A 22,575-nucleotide genomic window follows, 5' to 3' on the forward strand; every position below is an offset into this window, starting at 1 on the left:
CTGTGAGGGCATTCAACAAGAGGGAGAGGCCAGGAGCACAGAATAGGGACAAGAGAAGAGGAGGATCTGGGCTGCTCTGTGCAAAACAACTACACAGAGCAGGCATGTTTGTTATTTTTACCTAAAAAAAAAAACAAGACTTTACAATCACTTTAGAAAAACAAAACTAAATGAATTCCGAAATGAATCAACAAAACAAAAATTGGTACCATAACAAATCTATCCAGAAGGAAACAAAACACAGTCTTTCATTCTGCACAAGTCTAATACAATATACAGTATCTCACAAAAGTAAATACACCCCTCACATTTTTGTAAATATTTTATCATCTTTTCATGTGACAACACTGAAGAAATGACACTTTGCTACAATTTAAAGTAGTGAGTGTACAGCTTGTAGAACAGTGTAAATTTGCTGCCCCCTCAAAATAACTCAACACACAGAAATTAATGTCTAAACAGCTGGCAACAAAAGTGACTAAACCCCCTAAGTGAAGGGGCCCAATTAGTCATTTTCCCTCCCCGGTGTCATGTGACTCGTTAGTGTTACAAGGTTTCAGGTGTGAAAGGGGAGCAGGTGTGTTATATTTGGTGTTATCGCTCTCACTCTCTCATTCTGGTTACTGGAAGTTTAACATGGCACCTCATGGCAAAGAACTCTCTGAGGATCTGAAAAAAAATAATTTTTGCTCTACTTAAAGTTGGCCTAGACTATAAGAAGATCTCCAAGACCCTGAAACTGAGCTGCAGCACGGTGGCAAAGACTATACAGCGTTTTAACAGGACAGGTTCCCCTCAGAACAGGCCTCACCATGGTCGACCAAAGGAGTTGAGTGCACGTGCTCAGCATCATTTCCAGAGGTTGTCTTTGGGAAATAGACGTATGAGTGGTGCCAGCACTGCTGCAGAGGTTGAAGGGGTGGGGGGTGGGGGGTGGTGGGGGTCAGCCTGTCAGTGCATCAAATTGGTCTGCATGGCTGTCGTCCCAGAAGGAAGCCTCTTCTTAAGATGACGCACAAGAAAGCCCACAAACAGTTTGCTGAAGACAAGCAGACTAAGGACATGGATTACTGGAACCATGTCCTGTGGTCTGATGAGACCAAGATAAACTTATTTGGTTCAGATGGTGTCAAGCGTGTGTGGAGGCAACCGGGTGAGGAGTACAAAGACAAGTGTGTCTTGCCTACAGTCAAGCATGGTGGTGGGAGTGTCATGGCCTGGGCCTTCATGAGTGCTGCTGGCACTGGGGAGTTACAGTTTATTGAGGGAACCATGAATGCCAACATGTACTGTGACATACTGAAGCAGAGGATGATCTCCTCCCTTCAGAGACTGGGCCGCAGGGCAGTATTCTAATATAATAATGACCCCAAACACACCTCCGAGAAGACCACTGCCTTGCTAAAAAAGCTGAGTGTAAAGGTGATGGACTGGCCAAGCATGTCTACACACCTAAAACCTATTGAGCCTCTTAGGGGCATCCTGTAACGCTCCTGCGTTTCATGTATGGTGTGGATTTTCAGCTGCAGAAATATTCCACTTCAGTAGTCATGTAAGAGAGATGCTGAGATACCATTCCCAACCTCAATGACTCATCATGTGTGGAAGGTCTTAATTCAGCTAGTAAATACACACACTCAACAAGCTGGTTCCTAGAGTGACTTTATGTATGTAGTAACACAGTGATGAAGATTTAAGAAACAGGTTGAGTGGAGGTGGTAGGTGACAGACACTTGAAGGTAAGACAGTAGCAGATGGGATGCAGGTAGGTTTAGCAATCATGTATGGTAGCAGATGACAGAGTAGCAGGTGGACATACAAGAGAGATCAACCCAGTGCAGGAATAAGTAGCAGTAGTCTTAAGAGCTAGCAATCTAGATATGCAGATGTGATAAATAGTCTTTACTATGCAGAGCTAGATAGTGTAAGCTTAGTATAAGTTTATAGAGGGTTCCCCTGCGGGGTACTTAGCACTAATAGCAATACAGCCGAAGGTTGGTTCAGGAGGAGCGGATGATCCGGAAGCGGGATGCAGGGATCAGCGCAGCGAGGTTCCGTCAGCGAGGTATGCTTGCAAGCACGAAAGCTTCAAGCCAAGTTAGCATCCAGGTAAGGATGTTTGAACGAACACATGTGAGTGAGAACCGGCGATTTAAATAGCCATCTAGTCCGGCGCTGAGTGATGACAGCTTCAGTCTTAAAGGTGTATGCGCACCTTTCCAAAAGAGAATGGTGGGGCGCATACACTTGTGAAAAGAGTAATTTAGGGTACCAAAGGTACCGGAACATTACACATCCTCAAGCGGAAGGTAGAGGAGCGCAAGGTCCTCTACCTTGTCATGGATGTTGTCATGGAGAAGTGGAAGAGGACTTTAGTGGCAACCTGTGAAGCTCTGGTGAATTCCATGCCCTAGAGGGTTAAGGCAGTGCTGGAAAATATTGGTGGCCACACAAAATGTTGACACTTTGGCCCAATTTGGACATTTTCACTTAGGGGTGTACTCACTTTTGTTGCCAGCGGTTTAGACATTAATGGCTGTGTGTTGAGTTATTTTGAGGGGACAGCAAATTTACACTGTTATACAAGCTGTACACTCACTACTTTACATTGTAGCAAAGTGTCATTTCTTCAGTGTTGTCACATAAAAAGATAGAATAAAATATATACACAAATGTGAGGGGTGTACTCACTTTTGTGAGATACTGTAAAATGTCTTTATGTGAGATAAGACTTCTGGAGGATCATTATACCGGCTGATACACACAGGATTATTCACTGTCCTCTCTGTTTGTAGTGATTCTGGCTGCCAGGAGTACACAGCACCGGGTGATACTGACCCTGGGGGTCCTCCTAATTTTGGCTTTCCTGATTTTGTTCATCCTCACTGGTGTCCTCTTCAATTACTGTGAGTATCTCTCTTATAACTATCGTTTAAGTTCTTGCATTAAAAATAAAGGACACATGTATTACCAGAACATTGGTTTAAACTCATTGTTTAGCTCTTCAGCAGACAGACAGTGGTATATTTTCTATTATAGCACCTGGGGGGGGGGGGGGGGGTCAACAGCTAGGGCACAAAGGATAGAGGAAGCAGCCTTGGGTCATGAAATGTCAAAATTGTGATAATTTGTCCTTATTGTGCTTCCCTGGTCTGTTCACCTCCGAACACTAATGACTACATTCAGGAATACAATTGAAGGGGGGAAGGCATTCAGAGGATGTAATGAAAACCGTTAAAGTAAAGGGGAAATGGTGTGGGGGATGTTATGGGAAGGACATGCAGGTAATGTAGGGTTCAGGGAACGCAGCTGATATGGGGGGATTTGGAGCAGGGGTTGTGCAAGGGATATTAGGGGAAGGGTGCATAGATTGTGTGGATGTAGGCAATGGATGCAGGGGATTTAGGCGGAAAGATGAACCGATGTTATTAGTAGAAGAGGGTGCTTGTAAATTTCAGGTGCAGGGTATATAGTGGAATGTTAGAAACCGTTTGTTAGAAACCGCTAATTGGCTAATACGCATGCGAGAATTAGCCAATGCGCACGTTATGCGTTCTCACGTTTGCATTGACCCAGACGTTTTGGCACCAAAGAAAGCCTATTTAAAGGCAGCTGGTGCATTTGCCCTTTGCTGTCTTGTCTACAGCTCTTGCCGTTGTTCCTGAACCTGTGACCTGTTTCCTGCTGATTTCCTGTTGACCTTTTGGCTTGTCCCTGACTCCGCTTGTCTGCTGCCCGTCCTGACCCCGGCTTGTTTGACCATTCTCTCAGGTCTTCCTTGTCTGTTTATTTGCCTTCGGACCTTGACCGGTTCTCCCTTGGTGGGGCGACCCTGAGGACCGCGACCTGGTAGCCACACGCAGCGAAGTCCATCCTCACCACCAGAGGCTCTGGCGAAAACCGGTGGATACTTAGATTCCGCACCTCAGGCTAGCCTGTGTCACTTACCTTGGGGGTTCCCGTCCAAGCTCGGCCCTCTAGCGAACATCGGGGCCTATCTCTGCTGTCAGGTTACCACCAGCACCCTAACAGGAATGTGCAATAGATATGAATTAAAATATTCAGGGGATATACAGTAAGTGGGTGGAAGGGGATGTAGGATGCAGGGGTTATAGGGGGAAGTTGGAACTAGGTATATACAGTAGAGAAAAGTACAGGGGAGATTCAAAAATCTTCTCCAGACCCCCTGTAGAGATGTACCGAACGGTTTGCCGGCGAACGGTTCCCGGCGAACTTCGAACGTTCGCGTTCGCCGCTGCGGGCGAACATATGCGATGTTCGGTCCGCCTCCTATACATCATCATTGAGGCAAACTTTGACCCTGAACATCACAGTCAGCAGACACATTCCAGGCCAATCAGCATACCTCCCTCCCACACCCTCCCACCTCCTATAAATAAGCAAGGGCAGCATCCATTTTAGATCATTTCTGTGTTACTGAGAGCAGGGAAAGTGCTGGTGCTGCTGCTGCTGTTATAGCTAGGGACAGTTCCCGGTCTTGTTAGCCAGTGTTCTTGGTACACTCCTGCTGTAAGGACAGCACCCCAAAAAGCCCTTCCTAGGGCTGGTATTTGAGGTTTTTTTTGGATATATATATATATCTATTGTCCCCAAAAGCCCTTTTGAGGGCTGGTATTTGTGTAATTTTTTTTGTTCTGTGATATATATATATATATATATATATATATAGTCCCCAAAAGCCCCTTTGAGGGCTGGTATTTGAGTATTTTTTTAATATATATATATATATATATATATATATATATATATATATGTAGCATGTCCAGAACCAGAAAAAAAGATCATATAGGTGTAAAAGGGGTTCCCACCATCCCTGTTCTACTGAAAAATTATCTTTTTTTTCTGGTTCTGGACATGCTACAGAGCTGAAACCTTACAGGTACACTTTTTAGACCCCCTAGACACTAAATCACACAAAAAAGTTCTTAAAAATTGTCATTTTTGATAGAGAGCCAATTATTGGAAAAAAAAAAAAAACTTAACAAAAAAAAAAATTTCTTTGGATTTATTGTCTGGGGGGTCTAAAAAGTGTACCTGTGAAGTTTCAGCTCTGCAGCATGTCCAGAACCAGATAAAAAGATCATATAGGTGTAAAAGGGGTTCCCACCATCCCTGTTCTACTGAAAAATTATCTTTTTTTTCTGGTTCTGGACATGCTACAGAGCTGAAACTTCACAGGTACACTTTTTAGACCCACTAGACACTAAATCACACAAAAAAGTTCTTAAAAATTGTCATTTTTGATAGAAAGCCAATTATTGGAAAAAAAAAAAACTTAAAAAAAAAATTTCTTTGGATTTATTGTCTGGGGGGTCTAAAAAGTGTACCTGTGAAGTTTCAGCTCTGCAGCATGTCCAGAACCAGAAAAAAAATAGAATCAGGGTTAGGGCTAGGGTTAGGGTTAGGGTTAGGGTTAGGGTCAGGGCTAAGGTTAGGGTTATTTTTAGTGCTTAGGGTTAGAGTTAGAGGGGTAGGGGTAGGGCTACTAACTCTAACCCTAAGTATCTCACCGTAACCCTAACCCTAGCCCCTAACACTAAACCTAACCCTAACCCTCTAACCATAACCCTAACCTTAACCCTAACCCTCTAAGCCTAGCCATAAAAATAACCCTAACCCTAAACCTAACCCTAACCCTAACCCTAACCCTAACCCTAGCCCTAACCCTAACCCTAGCCCTAACCCTAACCCTAACCCTAACCCTAGCCCTAACCCTAATTCATATTTTTTTCTGGTTCTGGACATGCTACAGAGCTGAAACTTCACATGTACACTTTTTAGACCCCCCAGATGCTAAATCCAAAGAAATTTTTTATTTTTATTTTTTTTTAATTTTTCCAATAATTGGCTCTCTATCAAAAAATTACAATTTTTAAGAACTTTTTTTTGTGTGATCCCTCTCCGGCATGCCACAGTCCAGGTGTTTGTCCCCTTGAAACAACTTTTCCATTACTATTGTGGCCATAAAGAGTCCCTGTGGGTTTTAAAATTCGCCTGCCTATTAAAGTCTATGGCGGTTCGCAATGTTCGCCGGTTCGCGAACATTCGCCGATGTTCGCGTTCGCCGTTCGCGAACAGCGAATTTTATGTTCGCGACATCACTAACCGCCTGTTACAAAGACCTAGTAGATAGCTTGGTAGCCTTAAGAAGATTAGAAACCAAGAGAAGAGACCCAGGCATCTCAACCTTTAAATGAAACATACTGTATAGGCAGTTTGGGACTTTAAATGAGGCACAAGCAGGAAATGCTTAGCGTCTCTATCCCTGTACATGAAAAAACTGAAGAAAAGGGGACTAAAAGAGGTGCATGGAAAACAGCCAGCCCCCAGTTTGATGTACTCACCCACCAGTCTGCCACCAACCGAATAAACCTGTCTAACAATGTAGGTTAAAAACAGGGGTTTCGTTGACACACATTTGCAAACGCATGTGTAAGCTGCAAGGCCCCTTCACGGCACCCTGTGTAACTTGCAGTCCGAAGTGAGTATACCAAACTAGGGGCTGGCTGTTTTCCATGCACCTCTTTTAGTCCCCTTTTCTTCAGTTTTGGCATGCCAACCTTTTGCCTTCAATCTCCAGACCAATAATCTTAGTCTACTCACATTTAGGTGAAAGACGTCTTTCAAGCACAGGGGGTTCCTTCTGTGCAGCAAAGGAACTGTGGAACAGGTCATCATTTCATACAGCAGTGAAAACCATGGTCTTCTGGGCCAGAATGTAGTGATGGCATTTACCAGAACCCCCTCCCACTGGATCTTCAGTAAGAACCTCAGAATCAGATGTGTAGGGGAATATGGGTACACAAACTTGAAGGGCCACAGCGGCCCTGTATATAAGGCTGCTACTTACACAGGGGCCGTATATAGTGTGTGACAATGGAGATTAGGCAGGTAGTTAGTGGATATTGTGTTCAGTCAATTTAGTGCAGTCAATGTAAAATTTTAAAATGTATGGATGTGTTGTAGTCATGGGTCCCCTGTCGGTGCTCCCCAAGTTTGGTGTCCCTGTCACTTATGGTTCGTGAGCAGTGCCATGCCAAGCTGACCAAGATTTTCCATAGACACCAATGAGTACTGAAAGCTGAAAATTGGTCTAGGCAGGAAGGGGCTGAAAGTGCCCTGTATTTAAGTGGTTAAGGGGAACCCTATGACAGAATTTTAAAAAAATGGTGTGGGGTCCCCCCATCAAAATCTATACCAGGTCCTTTGGGTCTGGTAAAAATTTTAAGGGGAACTCCATGCCAAAATAGAAAAAAAAACAGCAAGGGGTCCCCATCCAAAATCCACACCAGACCCTTATCCAGGCATGCAGCCTGGCAGGCCAGGAAAGGGAGGGGGGAAGCGAGCGCCCCCCCCCCTCTCCTAAACCATATCAGGCTGCTTGCCCTCAACATGGGGTGGGTGCTTTGGGGGGCTTGTCTCCATGTTGATGGGAACAAGGGCCTCTTCCCAACAACCCTGCACTGTGGTTGCTGGGGTCTGTGGGAGGGGGGCTAATAGGAATCTGGAAGCCCCTTTTAACAAGGGGGCCTCCAGATCCCGCCCCCCCATGTGAATGGGTAACGGGAACCAATTCACCAAAAAAGTATAAAGATTTAAAAACCACAGCAAACAGATTTTGGCAAGTCCTTAATTAAAAAAAAAAAAAAAAAATAGTGTCCCTCGATGTAAATCCATCGTCAATCATGACGCCGGAAAATTAAAAAACTCCTAGGAGGCTACCCTCCGTATGCCTGCTCTTCAGCTTTGACAACTCTTATATAGGCGAGGGGCAGGGCAACCCGGCTACGCCACCTGGTGGCATCGCCCCTTCTGATGTCACATGATGTCACGTAATGCCAGAAGGGGGCGGTACCACCGGGAGACGCAGCTGGATAGCCATGCCCCTTGCATATATAAGAGCTGTCAAAGCCGAAGAGAAGGCATAAGGTGGGTAACCTCTTAGGAGACAGACGCGTTGCGTTTGCAATTTTTCTATTTTTTTCCTTTACAACTCTAAGATGCCAGATAGTTTCCCCTCCCAAATGACTTCACCATGGTTGTCAAGGAACTTGTTTAGTTTCAGACACTTAGTTAACACTGTTTCATGAATATTGTAATCATCTGAGGAGCTACACGACAAACACAACCTTCCTCGCAGGATGTTGTTTTCTCCAGATTCGCCATTATGCCTTATCTTTTGCTCCTAATCTCCAGTTCTCCAATGTATCCCCATTTGAACGATTAGTCCTTGCTGGCCCATTAAAAAAGGGTTTAGTTTCAGACATCTATAAATTACAGAATGCGCACCCAATGGAAACTTTAGGCAAATACCATTATATGCCTAATTGGGAAGAGGCTATTGGGGAGGAGTTGTCTATATCTCAGTGGCAAATAGTTTGGTCCCAAGCAGCTTCAGTAAAAGCTCCATTTGCACCCTTTACAAAGAAGAACACATATAAAGTGCTCTACTTTGGTATATGACTCTGACCCATCTCCATTGTATGTTTCGGTTTCAGACCGGTGCTGGCACTGTCATAGAGATCGTGGCACTTTGCTTCATATTTACTGCCAATGCCCACCTTTACAACCTAATTGGAGGTCAGTACAGGACCTCCTCCAAAAACTGTTTAATATGGACTTCCCTTTTTGCCCCAAGGACTTTCTCTTGGGGTTACTCCCTAATAGATTGACCAAGCTACCTAAAATGATTGTGCCATATTCTCACAGCTGCTAGATGCCTTATAGCCCTCCAATGGAAGAGGCAAACACTGCCGACCTTCATTTAGCTGTACAGTAGGATAAAGAATGTGGAGATTAAGGAGTCTATGGTTGAGCTGCATAATGCAGTATGGAGCCTTGGCATTTGCGGGGAGACTCCTCGTGAAATTCTAATATTTTTCACTATCTGAGGTGTTGGTATGCTCTCGTCCTCCCAGGAATATTGGACTCAGGAACCTTTCTTATTCTGTATTTTTTTCTTTCTTTTGTTTTCCCTTTTCTTTTTTACTTCTATTCCTTGTTCTGACTGTTATTTTTGGAAGTTCGTTAAGGACTTTGTGTAACATTTTAGGTCCTCTTAGTAGGCCCTGCTAAGCTTTGGCTGGTTCCTCCTGGGATTGGCCTTGACTGATAATATTTCTGAATGCTAGATTGCTCATCTTGTTGGTCAAAAAAGTAATACTGTTCTTGAAGTTGTCTTGCTGCTATGATATTTCTAATCCTTTTGGACTACTGATATTACTGTGTATTGGCCTGTTTTGAACCCTGTAAGATGTCCTTTGTTTGTTGGTACCTATCTTTTTCTGCTATATTACAGGAATAAATTTAATAAAAATTGTCAATTAAAAAAAAGAAGTGTAGCACTGCCCCCTTGAGGACTGCTGGATAACACACTCTCGGGTCCCCCTGGGTAATTTTAGCAACACTGGCATTCACAGATTAACACTTTACTTCTTGGCTCAGTCAATGATCAGTCCAGGGGTATGTAGTTGTTTTCGGTGTTTTATTTTAAATATGGATGGGAAAAGGGAAGAGTGGGATACTCCAGATTTAACTATTCACAATGGATGAGGACTCCTGTCTGAAGATGCAGCCCTACTGCACACACAATACTGTTTTTCAAGGGTTTCCAGTGTCTCTACCCCTCCAGTCAGTTCTCCTGGACCTCTGGGTTCAGTTCCTCTCCTCTGGTCCCCAGGCCAACTGCCTGTGACCATGTGGCACTGCTACAGAGGAGGAGGCAGCCGCCATCCTCCCTCCAGGACTCTGCTCACCTGCCAAAGACCCCGCAGCACATGTGCTCCTGGCTTTTATACAGTATCCCATAATGCATCGAAACAGCCAGTCTCTACCAATCACAGGGACTGTATTAAAGCCTGTGTACCCATTGGTCAGGTTTCCTCCCACAGTCCAACATGCCTCCCCATTGGACCAGTTTAAAACACTATCTAGACCCAATGAATCACACACTGAGCACACTGAGCAGACCTACCTCCCAGACCCTGCTCTTTGGTAGGCAGAAAGCAATAAAGATTTTCCTGCTGCTCCTCTGATAGGCAGACAGAGCCAAAAACTATACTCTTTCACTAGGAGGGTGCTACAAAAGTTTAAAAACACATTGCATCAAAAACACCACACACCCCCACCCCAGGATATTAAAAGTCAGCTTCTCAGTTACCCCCAAGTATGCTGCAGGCCCTCTGTGCCATGCCTTTGTGCCATGACATATGCAGCAGATAGGATGGGCTAACTGTTCAGGCCGAGCATTGGTTCGGCCCTAAACAGTGCCCGTTGAGGTGTTCCCTGAACACCCACATTTTCAGGGCGCTCGGCAGGATATTCGCCCACTGTGTGCCCCACAATGCACTGCATGCTGCACAGTGCATTCTAGGGCCCTGGTTGGCTGAAGGGCACAGAGCACAGTGAATAGCTGGTTGTTAAAGAACAGGTCGGGAAGTCGGCTTATTAATAGAGATGGGCCAAAAAAAACACCTGTTTGGTTCACACCAGAATTCCCGAACTGGGAAAAGTTTGGCCCTGAACGGTGAATCCTATTGAAGTCTACGGGACCCAAACATAAAAAATAAAATTTTAAAGGCTTATATGCAACTTAACGGCCATAAAAAGTGTATTGGGACCTGGGTACTCCCCTGGAAGACATGTATCAATGCAAACAAAAATTTTAAAACAATCATTTTTAACCTGTTGCCGACCGCCCGCCGCCTTTTTACTGCGGCAGGGTGGCTCTCCTGCGCGAACGGACGTAGACCTATGCCGGTCGCGCGCCTGCAGCTAGGGGGCGAGCATGCGCTCCTGCCCCCACTCAACAGTGGGGAAGCGAATGCATGGGTCAGACGGCTTTTAACCTGTTGCCTGACACCCGCAATCGCTCCCCACTGAGAGAGAAGGACGGTCTGATGTTGTAAACACAGCTGACCGTTCTTCTCCCTGGAATGATCACAGAGCTCCTGTGATCCTTCTATATAGGATAACATGTCTCCATGATCATTTCACAAGCCACGCCCCCCACAGTTAGAATCACTCCCCTAGGCTCACATTTAACCCCTTAATCACCCACAATGTTAACCCCTTCCCTGCCAGTGTCATTAGTACAGTGACAGTGCATATTTTTAGCACTGATTACTGTAGTAATGTCACTGGTCCCCCCAAAAGTGTCAAAAATGTCAGTTAGGGGTCCGATCTGTTAGGGGTCCGATCTGTCTGTCTTGTGATTTTTGTTACCAAAAGCAGAAAAACAAATTGGCCTAAAATGTTAATTTTTAATTTTTTTTTTTTTGAGAATGTTATATAGCAGAATGTGAAAAATATTGTTTTTTTTTTTTCAGAATTGTTTTTTTTTTGTTTATAGCGCAAAAAAAGAAAAACACAGAGGTGATCAAATACCACAAAAGAAAGCTCTGTTTGTGAGGAAAAAAGGACATCAATTTCATTTGGGTACAGCGTCGCACGACTGCGCAATTGTCCGTTAAAATAATGCAGTGCCGAATCGCAAAATATGGCCTGGTCATTAACCACTTAAGACCCGGAGGATTTTTCTGCTCAAAGACCAGGGCCTATTTTGCGATTCGGCACTGCGTGACTTTAATGGACAATTGCGCGGTCGTGCAACGCTGTACCTAAATTAAATTGATGTCCTTTTTTTCCTACAAACAGGGCTTTCTTTTGGTGGTATTTGATCACCTGTGCGATTTTTACTTTTTGGGCTATAAACAAAAAAAGAGCGACAATTTTGAAAAAAATAACAATATTTTTCAATTTTTTTTTATACACATTAGCCGCCTGCCTTTCTCCCTCTCCAGCGGGAGATCGCAGGTGGCCAGCGGAAATCGGAGCCGCCGGTCACTCACGCTGGGATGTCAGTGAAAGAGCGGGGGCGCACGCTCGCCCCCTAGAGGCTCCTGGGTGAGCGACGTAGCCCTACGTTGGTTTGCCCATGAGAGCCAGACTGCCGCAGTAAATAGTCGTGCGGCGGTCGGCAAGTGGTTAAGGGGGCAAATCCTTCCAGTCCAGAAGTGGTTAAAGGAACAGTGATTTTATGATGCCTAAAGTGAAACAATAAAAATGAAAAATTCCTTTATAGTGCCTAGGGGGGTCCCCTTAGTCTGCCTGTTAAGTATTTGTACCATGTATAGAAACTGCTGCAGCAAAACTGACATTTCCAAAGAAAACAAAGTGACATTTAAATAGCAAGCAATACAATACCATTGCCGGCAACACAAAAATGTTAAAAACAAAACGGTGTAAGGCCCCCCTCCCCCCCCCCCCTCAATCCATATCAGCGCCACCATACTTTGCTAGGAGGCCATCTATTTGATGTTGATAGGGACAAGGGCCTCTTCCCAACAACACTGGGGTCTGCGGGCAGGGGGCTTATCAGAATTTGGAAGCCTCCAGATCCCGGCCCCCCAATATGAAATAGTAAGGGTACATTGTACTCCTACTCATTCATCAAAAAAAGTGTTAAAGTGATTGTAAGGTCTCTCTTTTTTCTCTATAAAAATAACAAACACAATAATACACCCACCTAAAACAAACCTTAGTGCTGCGCTAAATAAAATCATAAAAAACAATCAGAGAAATATAGAAATAAATAAATGATAACAACTGTTGGAACCTCAGTTGTGGCTATTCTAGAGGTAATGTGAATTATTAATACTTGTGATATAATCAGATGCTTCTTTTAAAAAACATAAAGTCCACGACTATGCAAATTTTATGTAAATATATTGTGATAATCCTCCCTGCCACCGACATCTGTGTTTTACAGGGTGCTCACTCTTCCTTCTCCTTTCATGTAGTTAAATGAACACATCCATGTGTCACCACGATGAGTGCGTGCCATGAGTGGGTGCCATTCAGAGAACGTTTTGTCAATAAATGCAAAGTGTTCTCTGACTGGACAAGGTGGAGAGGCGGGGAGTTGACATTATGCTCTCCACATCATCAAATCAAAAAAAATGAAAAAAAAATAAAAAATAAAAACCGGAAAGACAAAGACATAATGAGCTAGTATGCATCGTATACCAGCTCATTATGAAATACTTACCTTAAAACAAAGCCCCCGCAGTGCCGCCCACTCACTGCTGACACGGCATCCATCTAAACCTGTCCTTCCTTCCGGGTTCGCATCCCCCGGCCATATGATTGGCCGAAGCCGTGATGACGTCACTCCCGCGCATGAGCGCGGGAACCGCCATTCACAGCACAGGGCCCTGAAGGAATGGCACAGGTGGCCTTTCCTTCAGAGTGCATGCACCAGTGATGCCACTGGCTACATCCAAATTAAATATCTCCTAAATGGTACAATGGTACATGGTAAATGTTTAAGAGATATTTACAGTACCTATGGGTAAGCCTTATCTTAGGCTTACCTATAGGTACAAGTTACAGAGGAAGCTTTATTTACTCTTTAAGATTTATTATTTTCTTTAAATTAATAAAATGTAAAAAATTAAAAGTTTAGACAACATGTAAATAGAAATAAAAAAAATAGTGATGGGGGGGTGGGAAAATGGTTGGGTCTGGACCAAATTGCTGCTTTCAACACTATCCAATGATGAGTTTCCTCCCTATCAATCCAGATTCAGAAACCATTATCCCTCCATCCTTCATTATGACATTTGTACAGGGAGTCTCCAATGAAGCTCCAAGTGTTGATTCCCTCATCACTCTGTGGGATCTGAATCTGTTTCTCTCATCTACATTTTACATCTACATCTAACTTTGTTATTTGCTTTTTTTTTTTTTTTTTTTGCTGAAAGGTTTCCCTTTTATATGAGAAGGTGGTAATTGTGGGGTTAATTTTATTTTCAGTGTAATTGTTTCATGTTGATAAAGACTTTAAGAATAAACAAATTTTGCAGTCAGGCATTCATTTAAAAAAAATGTATGCTTTGGTTTCATGGCAGGCATTGTAAGCTTTCCATTTCTTTTGCTTTTTTTTTTTTTTTTAGATTTGTATTTTATTTAAAGATGAAAAACACCTAGACCATTTCAGTGCAATGCGTATTCTACTGTATCATTTTAGGTATTTTTTTTTAAAATGCATTTTATCAGGAGCGCTCTCATTTGTAAAGAAAAAACTGATAGTTTTCTGTTTCCTCCTCAGATAAAAGTATCAGAGAAGAAATGTCTCAGATGAATGGTAAGTGCATAAGGAATAGACTACCATTGAGTCTGCAAATGAGCCATCTCTTTAAAAGGCAATTACATTTTAGTGGAAAGTGCAGCAGACATAATTCTGTGGAGGAGGAGGTAGTAGAAGAAGATCCTGCATACACAATTCTGTGGAGTAGGAGGTAGTGGAAGGAGATTCTGCATGCATAATTCTGTGGACGAAGAGGAAGGTAGTGAAAGGAGATCCTGCATTCATAATTATGTGAAGGAGGTAGTAGAAGGAGATACTACATACATAATTCTGTGGAGGACGACAATAGTGGAAGGAGTTTCAGCATACATAATTCAGTGGGGGAGGAGGGAGTTGAAGAAGAACCTGCATACATAATTCTGTGGAGGAGGGGGTAGTGGAAGGAGACCTTGCATACATATTTCTATGTTGGAGGAAGTAGTGGAAGAAGATCCTGCATACATAATTTTAATGGAGAAGGAGGTAGTGGAAGGAGATCCTGCATGCATAATTCCGTGGAGGAGGGGGTAGTGGAAGGAGATCCTACATACATAAGTCTGTGGAGAAGGAGGGTAGTGGAAGGGGACCCTGCATACATAATTCTGTGGAGGAGGAGGTAGTGGAAGGAGATCCTGTATACATAATTCTGTTGAAGACTAGGGTAGTAGAAGGTAACCCTGAATTCAACATTCTGTAGAGGAGGAGGTAGTGGAAGGAGACCCTGCATACATAATTCTGTGGAGGAGGAGGTAGTGGAAGGAGATCCTGCAAACATAATTCTGTGGGGGAGGAGGGTAGTGGAAGGAAGCTCTACATACATAATTCTGTTGAGAAAGAGGTACTGGAAAGAGATCCTGCATACATATTTCTGTAGAGGAGGAGGGTAGTGGAAGGAGATCCTACGTATATAGTTCTGAGGAAGAGCAGGTAGTGGAAGGGAATTCTGCATACACAATTCTGTGGAGAAGGAGGTAGTGAAAGGAGACCCTGCACAGATAATTCTTTGGAGGAGGAGGGGTAGTGGAAGGAGATCTTGAATACATAATTCTGTGGAGAAGGACGTACTGGAAGGAGATCCTGCATACATAATTCTGTTGAGGAGTAGGGTAATAGAAGGAAACCCTGCATTCAACATTCTGTAGAGGAGGAGATAGTGGAAGGAGACCCTGTATACATAATTATGTGGAGAAGGATGTAATGGAAGGAGATCATACATACATACATACATACATAATTCTGTGGAGGAGGAGATACTGGAAGGAGATCCTGCATACTTAATTCTGTGCAGGAGGAGGTAGTGGAAGGAGATCCTGCATACTTAATTCTGTGCAGGAGGAGGTAGTGGAAGGTAACCCTCCATACATAATTATGTGAAGGAGGAGATAGTGAAAGGGGATCCTGCATACTTAAGTCTGTGGAGGAGGAGGTAGTGGAAGGAGACCCTCCATACATAATTCTGTGGAGGAGGAGGTAGTGGAAAGAAAATCCTGCATACATAAATCTGGGAGGGAGGAGGGTAGTGGAAGGAAACCCTGCATACATAATTATGTGGAGAAAGAGGTATTGGAAAGAGATCCTGCATACATACTTCTGTAGAGGAGGAGGGTAGTGGAAGGAGATCCTGCATACATAATTCTGAGGAAGAGGAGATAGTGGAAGGAAATTCTGCATACACATTTCTGTGGAGAAGGAGGTAGTGGAAGGAGGCCCTGCATATAGAATTCTTTGGAGGAGGGGGTAGCAGAAGCAGATCTTGAATACATAATTCTGTGGAGAAGGAGGGCAGTGGAAGGAGATCACGCATAGAAAATTATGTGGAGGACAACAATAGTGGAAGGAGGTTCTGCATACATAATTTAGTGGGGGAGGAGGTAGTAGAAGGAGACCCTGCATACATAATTCTGTGGAGGAGGGGGTAGTGGAAGGAGATCCTACATACATAATTCTTTGTAGAAGGAGGGTAGTGCAAGGGGACCCTGCATACATAATTCTGTGGAGGAGGAGGTAGTGGAAGGAGATCCTGCATACTTAAGTCTGTGGAGGAGGAGGTAGTGGAAGAAGATCCTGCATACATAATTCTCTGAAGGAGGAGGTAGTGGAAGAAGATCCTGCATACATAATTCTCTGAAGGAAAAGATAGTGGAAGGAGATCCTGCATGCATAATTCTGTTGAGGAGTAGGGTAGTAGAAGGAAACCCTGCATTTAACATTCTGTAGGGGAGGATTTAGTGGAAGGAGACCCTGCATACATCATTCTGTGGAGGAGGAGATAGTAGAAGGAGATCCTGCATACTTGTCTGTGGAGGAGGAGGTAGTGGAAGAAGATCCTGCATACATAATTCTGTGGAGGAGGAGGTAGTGGAAGGAGGCCCTGCATACAAAATTCTTTGGAGGAGGGGGTAGCGGAATCAGATCTTGAATACATAATTCTGTTGAGAAGGAGGTAGTGGAAGGAGATCCTGCATACATAATTCTGTGGAGGAGAGTAGTGGAAGTAGATCCTGCATACATAATTCTGTGGAGAAGGAGGGTGCAATGTCTGCAGTAAACATGATGACCAATATTCAAGACACTTTTGTCCAATTAGATGTCTAAATCTTTAGGTTTCTAAGCATTTAAATTAAATTAAAAATAATTGTTGTGATTTGTTTTTTTCTTTTCAGAACTGAAGAGTAATGGTAAGTATCTATTTCCTCTGTCTTTAAATCAATAAATTGTGTAATTACTGTAGATTTCCTGATTACATAGAAGTGAAGTTTAGTAGGAAATACAGGAGACATAATTCTGTGGAGGGTACAAAGTCTTCAGTAAAAATCATCAATATCCAATCTCTTTTGTCCAATCTGTTCACAATACCTTCAGGATTGAAAACATTTGCTCAAGTGAATCCTCATCAGGGAAAAAGTACATATGAATATTTTCTTTTTCATTGTTAGATAAAAATTTTAAAAGGAAATGTCACAAATGAAAGGTTATAGTAAATGACTGATGCCCCCAGTTTTGTTATCTATTCAGTTCTGTAATTTGTTCTCCTGAACACACAAAAGTACAGCAATGACAGAGACATAATTCTATAAAGGAGGAGGTAGCGGAAGAAGATCCTGCATACCTTATTCTGTGGAGGAGGGCGTAGTGGAAGGAGATCCTGCATACATAATTCTGTGAGAGAGGAGGGTAGTGGAAGGACACCCTGTATACATAATTCTGTGGGAGAGGAGGGTAGTGGAAGGACACCCTGTATACATAATTCTGTAGAGAAAGAGGTACTGGAAAGAGATCCTGCATACATAATTCTGTAGAGGAGGAGGGTAGTGGAAGGAGATCCTGCATACATAATTCTGAGAAAGAGGAGGAAGTGGAAGGAAATCCTGCATACACAATTCTGTGGAGAAGGAGGTAGTGGAAGGAGACTCTGCATACATAATTCTTTGGAGGAAGGGGTAGTGGAAGGAGATCTTAAATACAAAATTCTGTGGAGAAGGAGGGTAGATCCTGCATACATAATTCTGTTGAGGAGGAGGGTAATAGGAAGGAGACCCTGCATACAACATTCTATAGAGGACAAGGTAGTGGAAGGAGACCCTGCATACATAATTCTGTTGAGGATTAGGGTAGTAGAAGGAGACCATGCATACAACATTCTGTAGAGGAGGATATAGTGGAAGGAGACCCTGCATACATAGTTCTGTGAAGAAGGAGGTAATGGAAGGAGACCATGCATACACAATTCTGTGGAGCAGGAGGTAATGGAAGCAGACCATACATACATAAATCTGTGGAGGAGGAGATAGTGAAAGGAGATCCTGCATACTTAATTCTGTGGAGGAGGAGGTAGTGGGAGGAGACCCTGCATACGTAATTCTGTAGAGGACTAGGCTAGTGGAAGGAGATCCTACATACATAATTCTGTGGAGGAGGAGATAGTGGAAGGAGATCTTGCATACTTAATTCTGTGGAGGAGGAGGTAGTGGAAGGAGATCCTGCATACATATTTCTGTAGGGGAGGAGGGTAGTGGAAGGAAACCCTGCATACATAATTCTGTACAGAAAGCAGTAGTGGAAGGAGATCTTACATACATAATTCTGAGGAAGAGGAGGTAGTGGAAGCAGATCCTGCATACACAATTCTGTGGAGAAGGAGGTAGGTGAAGAAGACCCTGCATACATAATGCTTTGAAGGAGAGGGTAGTGTAAGGAGATCTTGAATACACAATTCTTTGGAGAAGGAGGGTAGTGGAAGTTGATCCTACATATATAATTCTGTAGAGGAGAAGGAGGTAGTCGAAGGAGATCCTGCATACATAATTCTGTGGAGGAGGAGGTAGTGGAAAGAGATCCTGCATACACAATTGTATTGAGGAGGAGGGTAGTACAAGGAGACCCAGCATACAACATTCTATAGAGAAGGAGGTAGTGGAAGGATCCCTGCATACATAGCACTGGAGAAGGAGGGTAGGGGGAAGGAGATCCTGCATACAAAATTCTGTGGAGGAAAATACAGTGGAAGGAGATCCTGCATACATAATTCTGTGGAGGAGGAGGGTACAATGACTGCAGTAAACATGACCAATATTCAAAATATTTTTTTTTCCAATTTGCTGACTATATCTTTAGATTTCTAAGCATTTGATTATGAGTCATTAAAAATAAATAAAATTAATTGTTGTGAATTGTTTTTTCTTCTCAGAAAAAAATATTGAAGGCACAATGTTGCAACTGAAGAGTAATGGTAAGTATTTATTTCCTCTGTCTTTAAATCAATTAAATTGTGTAATTAGATTTCCTGATTACATAGAAGTGAAGTTTTGTAAGAAATACAGGAGACATAATTCTGTGGAGGGTACAAAGTCTTCAGTAAAAATCATCAATATCCAATCTCTTTTGTCCAATGTGCTCACTATACCTTCAGGATTTTAAACATTTGCTAAAGTGAATCCTCATCAGGGAAAAAGTACATATGAATATTTTCTTTTTCATTGTTAGATAAAAAAAAATTGAAAAGGAAATGTCACAAATGAAAGGTTATAGTAAATGACTGATGCCCCCTGTTTTTTTTATCTATTCAGTTCTGTAATTTGTTCTCCTGAATACACAAAAATACAGCAATGCCAGAGACATAATTCTATGAAGGAGGATGTAGTGGAAGAAGATGCTGCATACTTAATTCTGTGGAGGAGGGGGAAGTGGAAGGAGATTCTGCATACATAATTCTGTGGGGGAAGAGGGTAGTGAAAGGAAACCCTGCATACATAATTCTGTGGAGAAAGAGGTACTGGAAAGATATCCTGCATACATAGTTCTGTAGAGGAGGAGGGTAGTGGAAGGAGACACTGCATATCTAATTCTGTAGAGGACAAGGGGGTAGTGGAAAGGGGCCCTGCATACATTATCCTGTAGAGGATGAGGTAGTGGAAGGAGAGCCTGCATATATAATTCTGTTGAGGAGGAGGGTAGTAGGAAGGAGACCCTGCATACAACATTCTGTAGAGGAGGAGATAGCGGAAGGAGACCCTGCATACATAATTCTGTGGAGGAGGAGGCAATGGAAGGAGACCATGCATACACAATTCTGTGGAGGAGGAGGTAGTGGAAGGAGATCCTGCATACTTAATTCTGTGGAGAAGGAGGTAGTGGAAGGAGACCCTGCATACATAATTCTGTAGAGGAGTAGGCTAGTGGAAGGAGATCCTACATACATAATTCTGTGGAGGAGGAGGTAGTGGATGGAGATCCTGCATACATAACTCTGTGGAGGAGGAGGTAGTGGAAGGAGACCCTGCATACATAATTCTGTACAGAAAGCAGTATTCGAAAGAGATCCTACATACATAATTCTGTGGAGAAGGAGATAGTGGAAGGAGATCCTGCATACATAATTCTGTGGAGGAGGAAGTAGTGGAAGGAAATCCTGCATGCATAATTCTGTGGAGAAGGAGGTAGTGGAAGGAGACCCTGCATACATAATTCTGTAGAGGAGGAGATAGTGGAAGGAAATCCTGCATGCATAATTCTGTGGAGAAGGAGGTAGTGGAAGGAGACCCTGCATACATAATTCTGTAGAGGAGTAGGCTAGTGGAAGGAGATCCTACATACATAATTCTGTACAGAAAGCAGTATTCGAAAGAGATCCTACATACATAATTCTGTGGAGAAGGAGATAGTGGAAGGAGATCCTGCATACATAATTCTGTGGAGGAGGAAGTAGTGGAAGGAGACCCTGCATACATAATTCTGTAGAGGAGGAGATAGTGGAAGGAAATCCTGCATGCATAATTCTGTACAGAAAGCAGTATTCAAAAGAGATCCTACATACATAATTCTGTACAAGATGGTAGTGGAAGGAGATCCTGCATACATAATTCTGAGGAAGAGGAGGTAGTGGAAGAAGACCCTGCATACATAATGCTTTTGTAGGAGAGGGTAGTGGAAGGAGATCTTGAATACATAATTCTGTGGAGAAGGAGGGTAGTGGAAGGAAATACTGCATATATAATGCTGTGAGGGTACAATGTCTGCAGTAAATATGACCAATATTCAAAATACTTTTGTCCAATTAGCCGACTATATCTTTAGATTTCTAAGTATTTGATTATGAGTCATCAAACATCAATAAAATTAATTGTTTTGAATTGTTTTTTCTTCTCAGAAAAAAATATTGAAGACACAATATTGCAACTGAAGAGTAATGGTAAGTATTTTTTTCCTCTGTCTTTAAATCAATCAAATTGTGTAATAAGATTTCCTGATTACATAGAAGTGAAGTTTAGTAGGAAATACAGGCGACATAATTCTGTGGAGGGTACAAAGTCTTCAGTAAAAATCATCAATATCCAATCTCTTTTGTCCAATGTGCTCACTATACCTTCAGGATTGTAAACATTTGCTCAAGTGAATCCTCATCAGGGAAAAAGTACATATGAATATTTTCTTTTTCATTGTTAGTTAAAAAAAGGTTATAGTAAATGACATATGCCCCCTGTTTTTTTTTTCTAGACATAATTCTATAAAGGAGGATGTAGTGGAAGAAGATGCTGCATACTTAATTCTGTGGAGGAGGGGGTAGTGGAAGGAGATTCTGCATACATAATTCTGTGGGGGAGGAGATTAGTGGAATGAAACCCTGTATACATAATTCTGTGGAGAAAGGCACTGGAAAGAGATCCTGCACACATAGTTCTGTAGAGAAGGAGGGTAGTTGAAGGAGATCCTGCATACATAATTCTGAGGAAGAGGAGGTAGTGGAAGGAGATCCTGCATACATAATTCTGTGGAGGAGGAGGTAGTGGAAGGAGACCCTGCATACATAATTCTGTAGAGGACAAGGAGGTAGTGGAAGAAGATCCTGCATACATAATTCTGTAGAGGACAAGGAGGTAGTGGAAAGGGGCCCTGCATACATTTTCCTGTAGAGGAGGAGGTAGTGGAAGGAGAGCCTGCATACATAATTCTGTTGAGGAGGAGATAGCTGACAGAGACCCTGCATACACAATTCTGTGGAGGAGAAGGAAGTGGAAAGAGATCCTGCATGCATAATTCTGTGGAGGAGGAGGTAGTGGAAGGAGATCCTGCATACATATTTCTGTGGGGGAGGAGGGTAGTGGAAGGAAACCCTGCATACATAATTCTGTACAGAAAGCAGTAGTGGAAGGAGATCTTACATACATAATTCTGAGGAAGAGGAGGTAGTGGAAGCAGATCCTGCATACACAATTCTGTGGAGAAGGAGGTAGGTGAAGAAGACCCTGCATACATAATGCTTTGAAGGAGAGGGTAGTGTAAGGAGATCTTGAATACACAATTCTTTGGAGAAGGAGGTAGTGGAAGGATATCCTGCATACATAATTCTGTGAGGGTACAATGTCTGCAGTAAGCATGACCAATATTCAAAATACTTTTGTCCAATTAGCTGACCATATCTTTAGATTTGCTAGCATTTGATTATGAGTCATCAAACATCAATAAAATTAATTGCTGTGAATTGTTTTTTCCTCTCAGAAAAAAATATTGAAGACACAATGTTGCAACTGAAGAGTAATGGTAAGTATTTATTTTCCCTTTCTTTAAATCAATCAAATTGTGTACTTAGATTTCCTGATTGCTTAGAATTGAAGTTTAGTAAGAAATACAGGCGACATAATTCTGTGGAGGGGGAGGGTACAAAGTCTTCAATAAAGATCATCAATATTCAATCTCTTTTGTCCAATCTGCTCACTATACCTTCAGGATTGTAAACATTTTCTCAAGTACTCATCAGGGAAAAAGTACATGTGAATATTTTCTTTTTTATTGTTCGATAAAAAAAAAATTGAAGAGGAAATGGCATAACTGAAAGGTTATAGTAAATGACTGAAGCCCCCAAATTGTTATCTGTTCAGTTCTGTAATTTGTTCGCCTGAATACACAAAAATACAGCAATGCCAGAAAGA

At 42.6% G+C, this 22,575-nt stretch overlaps 1 protein-coding gene across 1 annotated transcript in view; it reads left to right on the top strand.

The window, feature by feature from the left end:
* The window catches only part of LOC309553069 (uncharacterized protein), a gene marked incomplete at its 3' end in the record, with an annotated part of 32,592 nt that overhangs the window by 9,260 nt on the left and 757 nt on the right, over nt 1-22,575 (top strand). Inside the window, exons 3-4 of the mRNA XM_082253968.1 lie at nt 2,796-2,906; nt 14,132-14,167. Of these exons, the coding sequence (XP_082110094.1) occupies nt 2,796-2,906; nt 14,132-14,167 (147 nt within the window). The remainder of the gene's footprint in view (nt 1-2,795; nt 2,907-14,131; nt 14,168-22,575) is intronic.

The sequence above is a fragment of the Pelophylax lessonae genome (assembly GCF_965119305.1).
Source record: "Pelophylax lessonae genome assembly, chromosome: 4".
Lineage (NCBI taxonomy): Eukaryota > Metazoa > Chordata > Amphibia > Anura > Ranidae > Pelophylax > Pelophylax lessonae.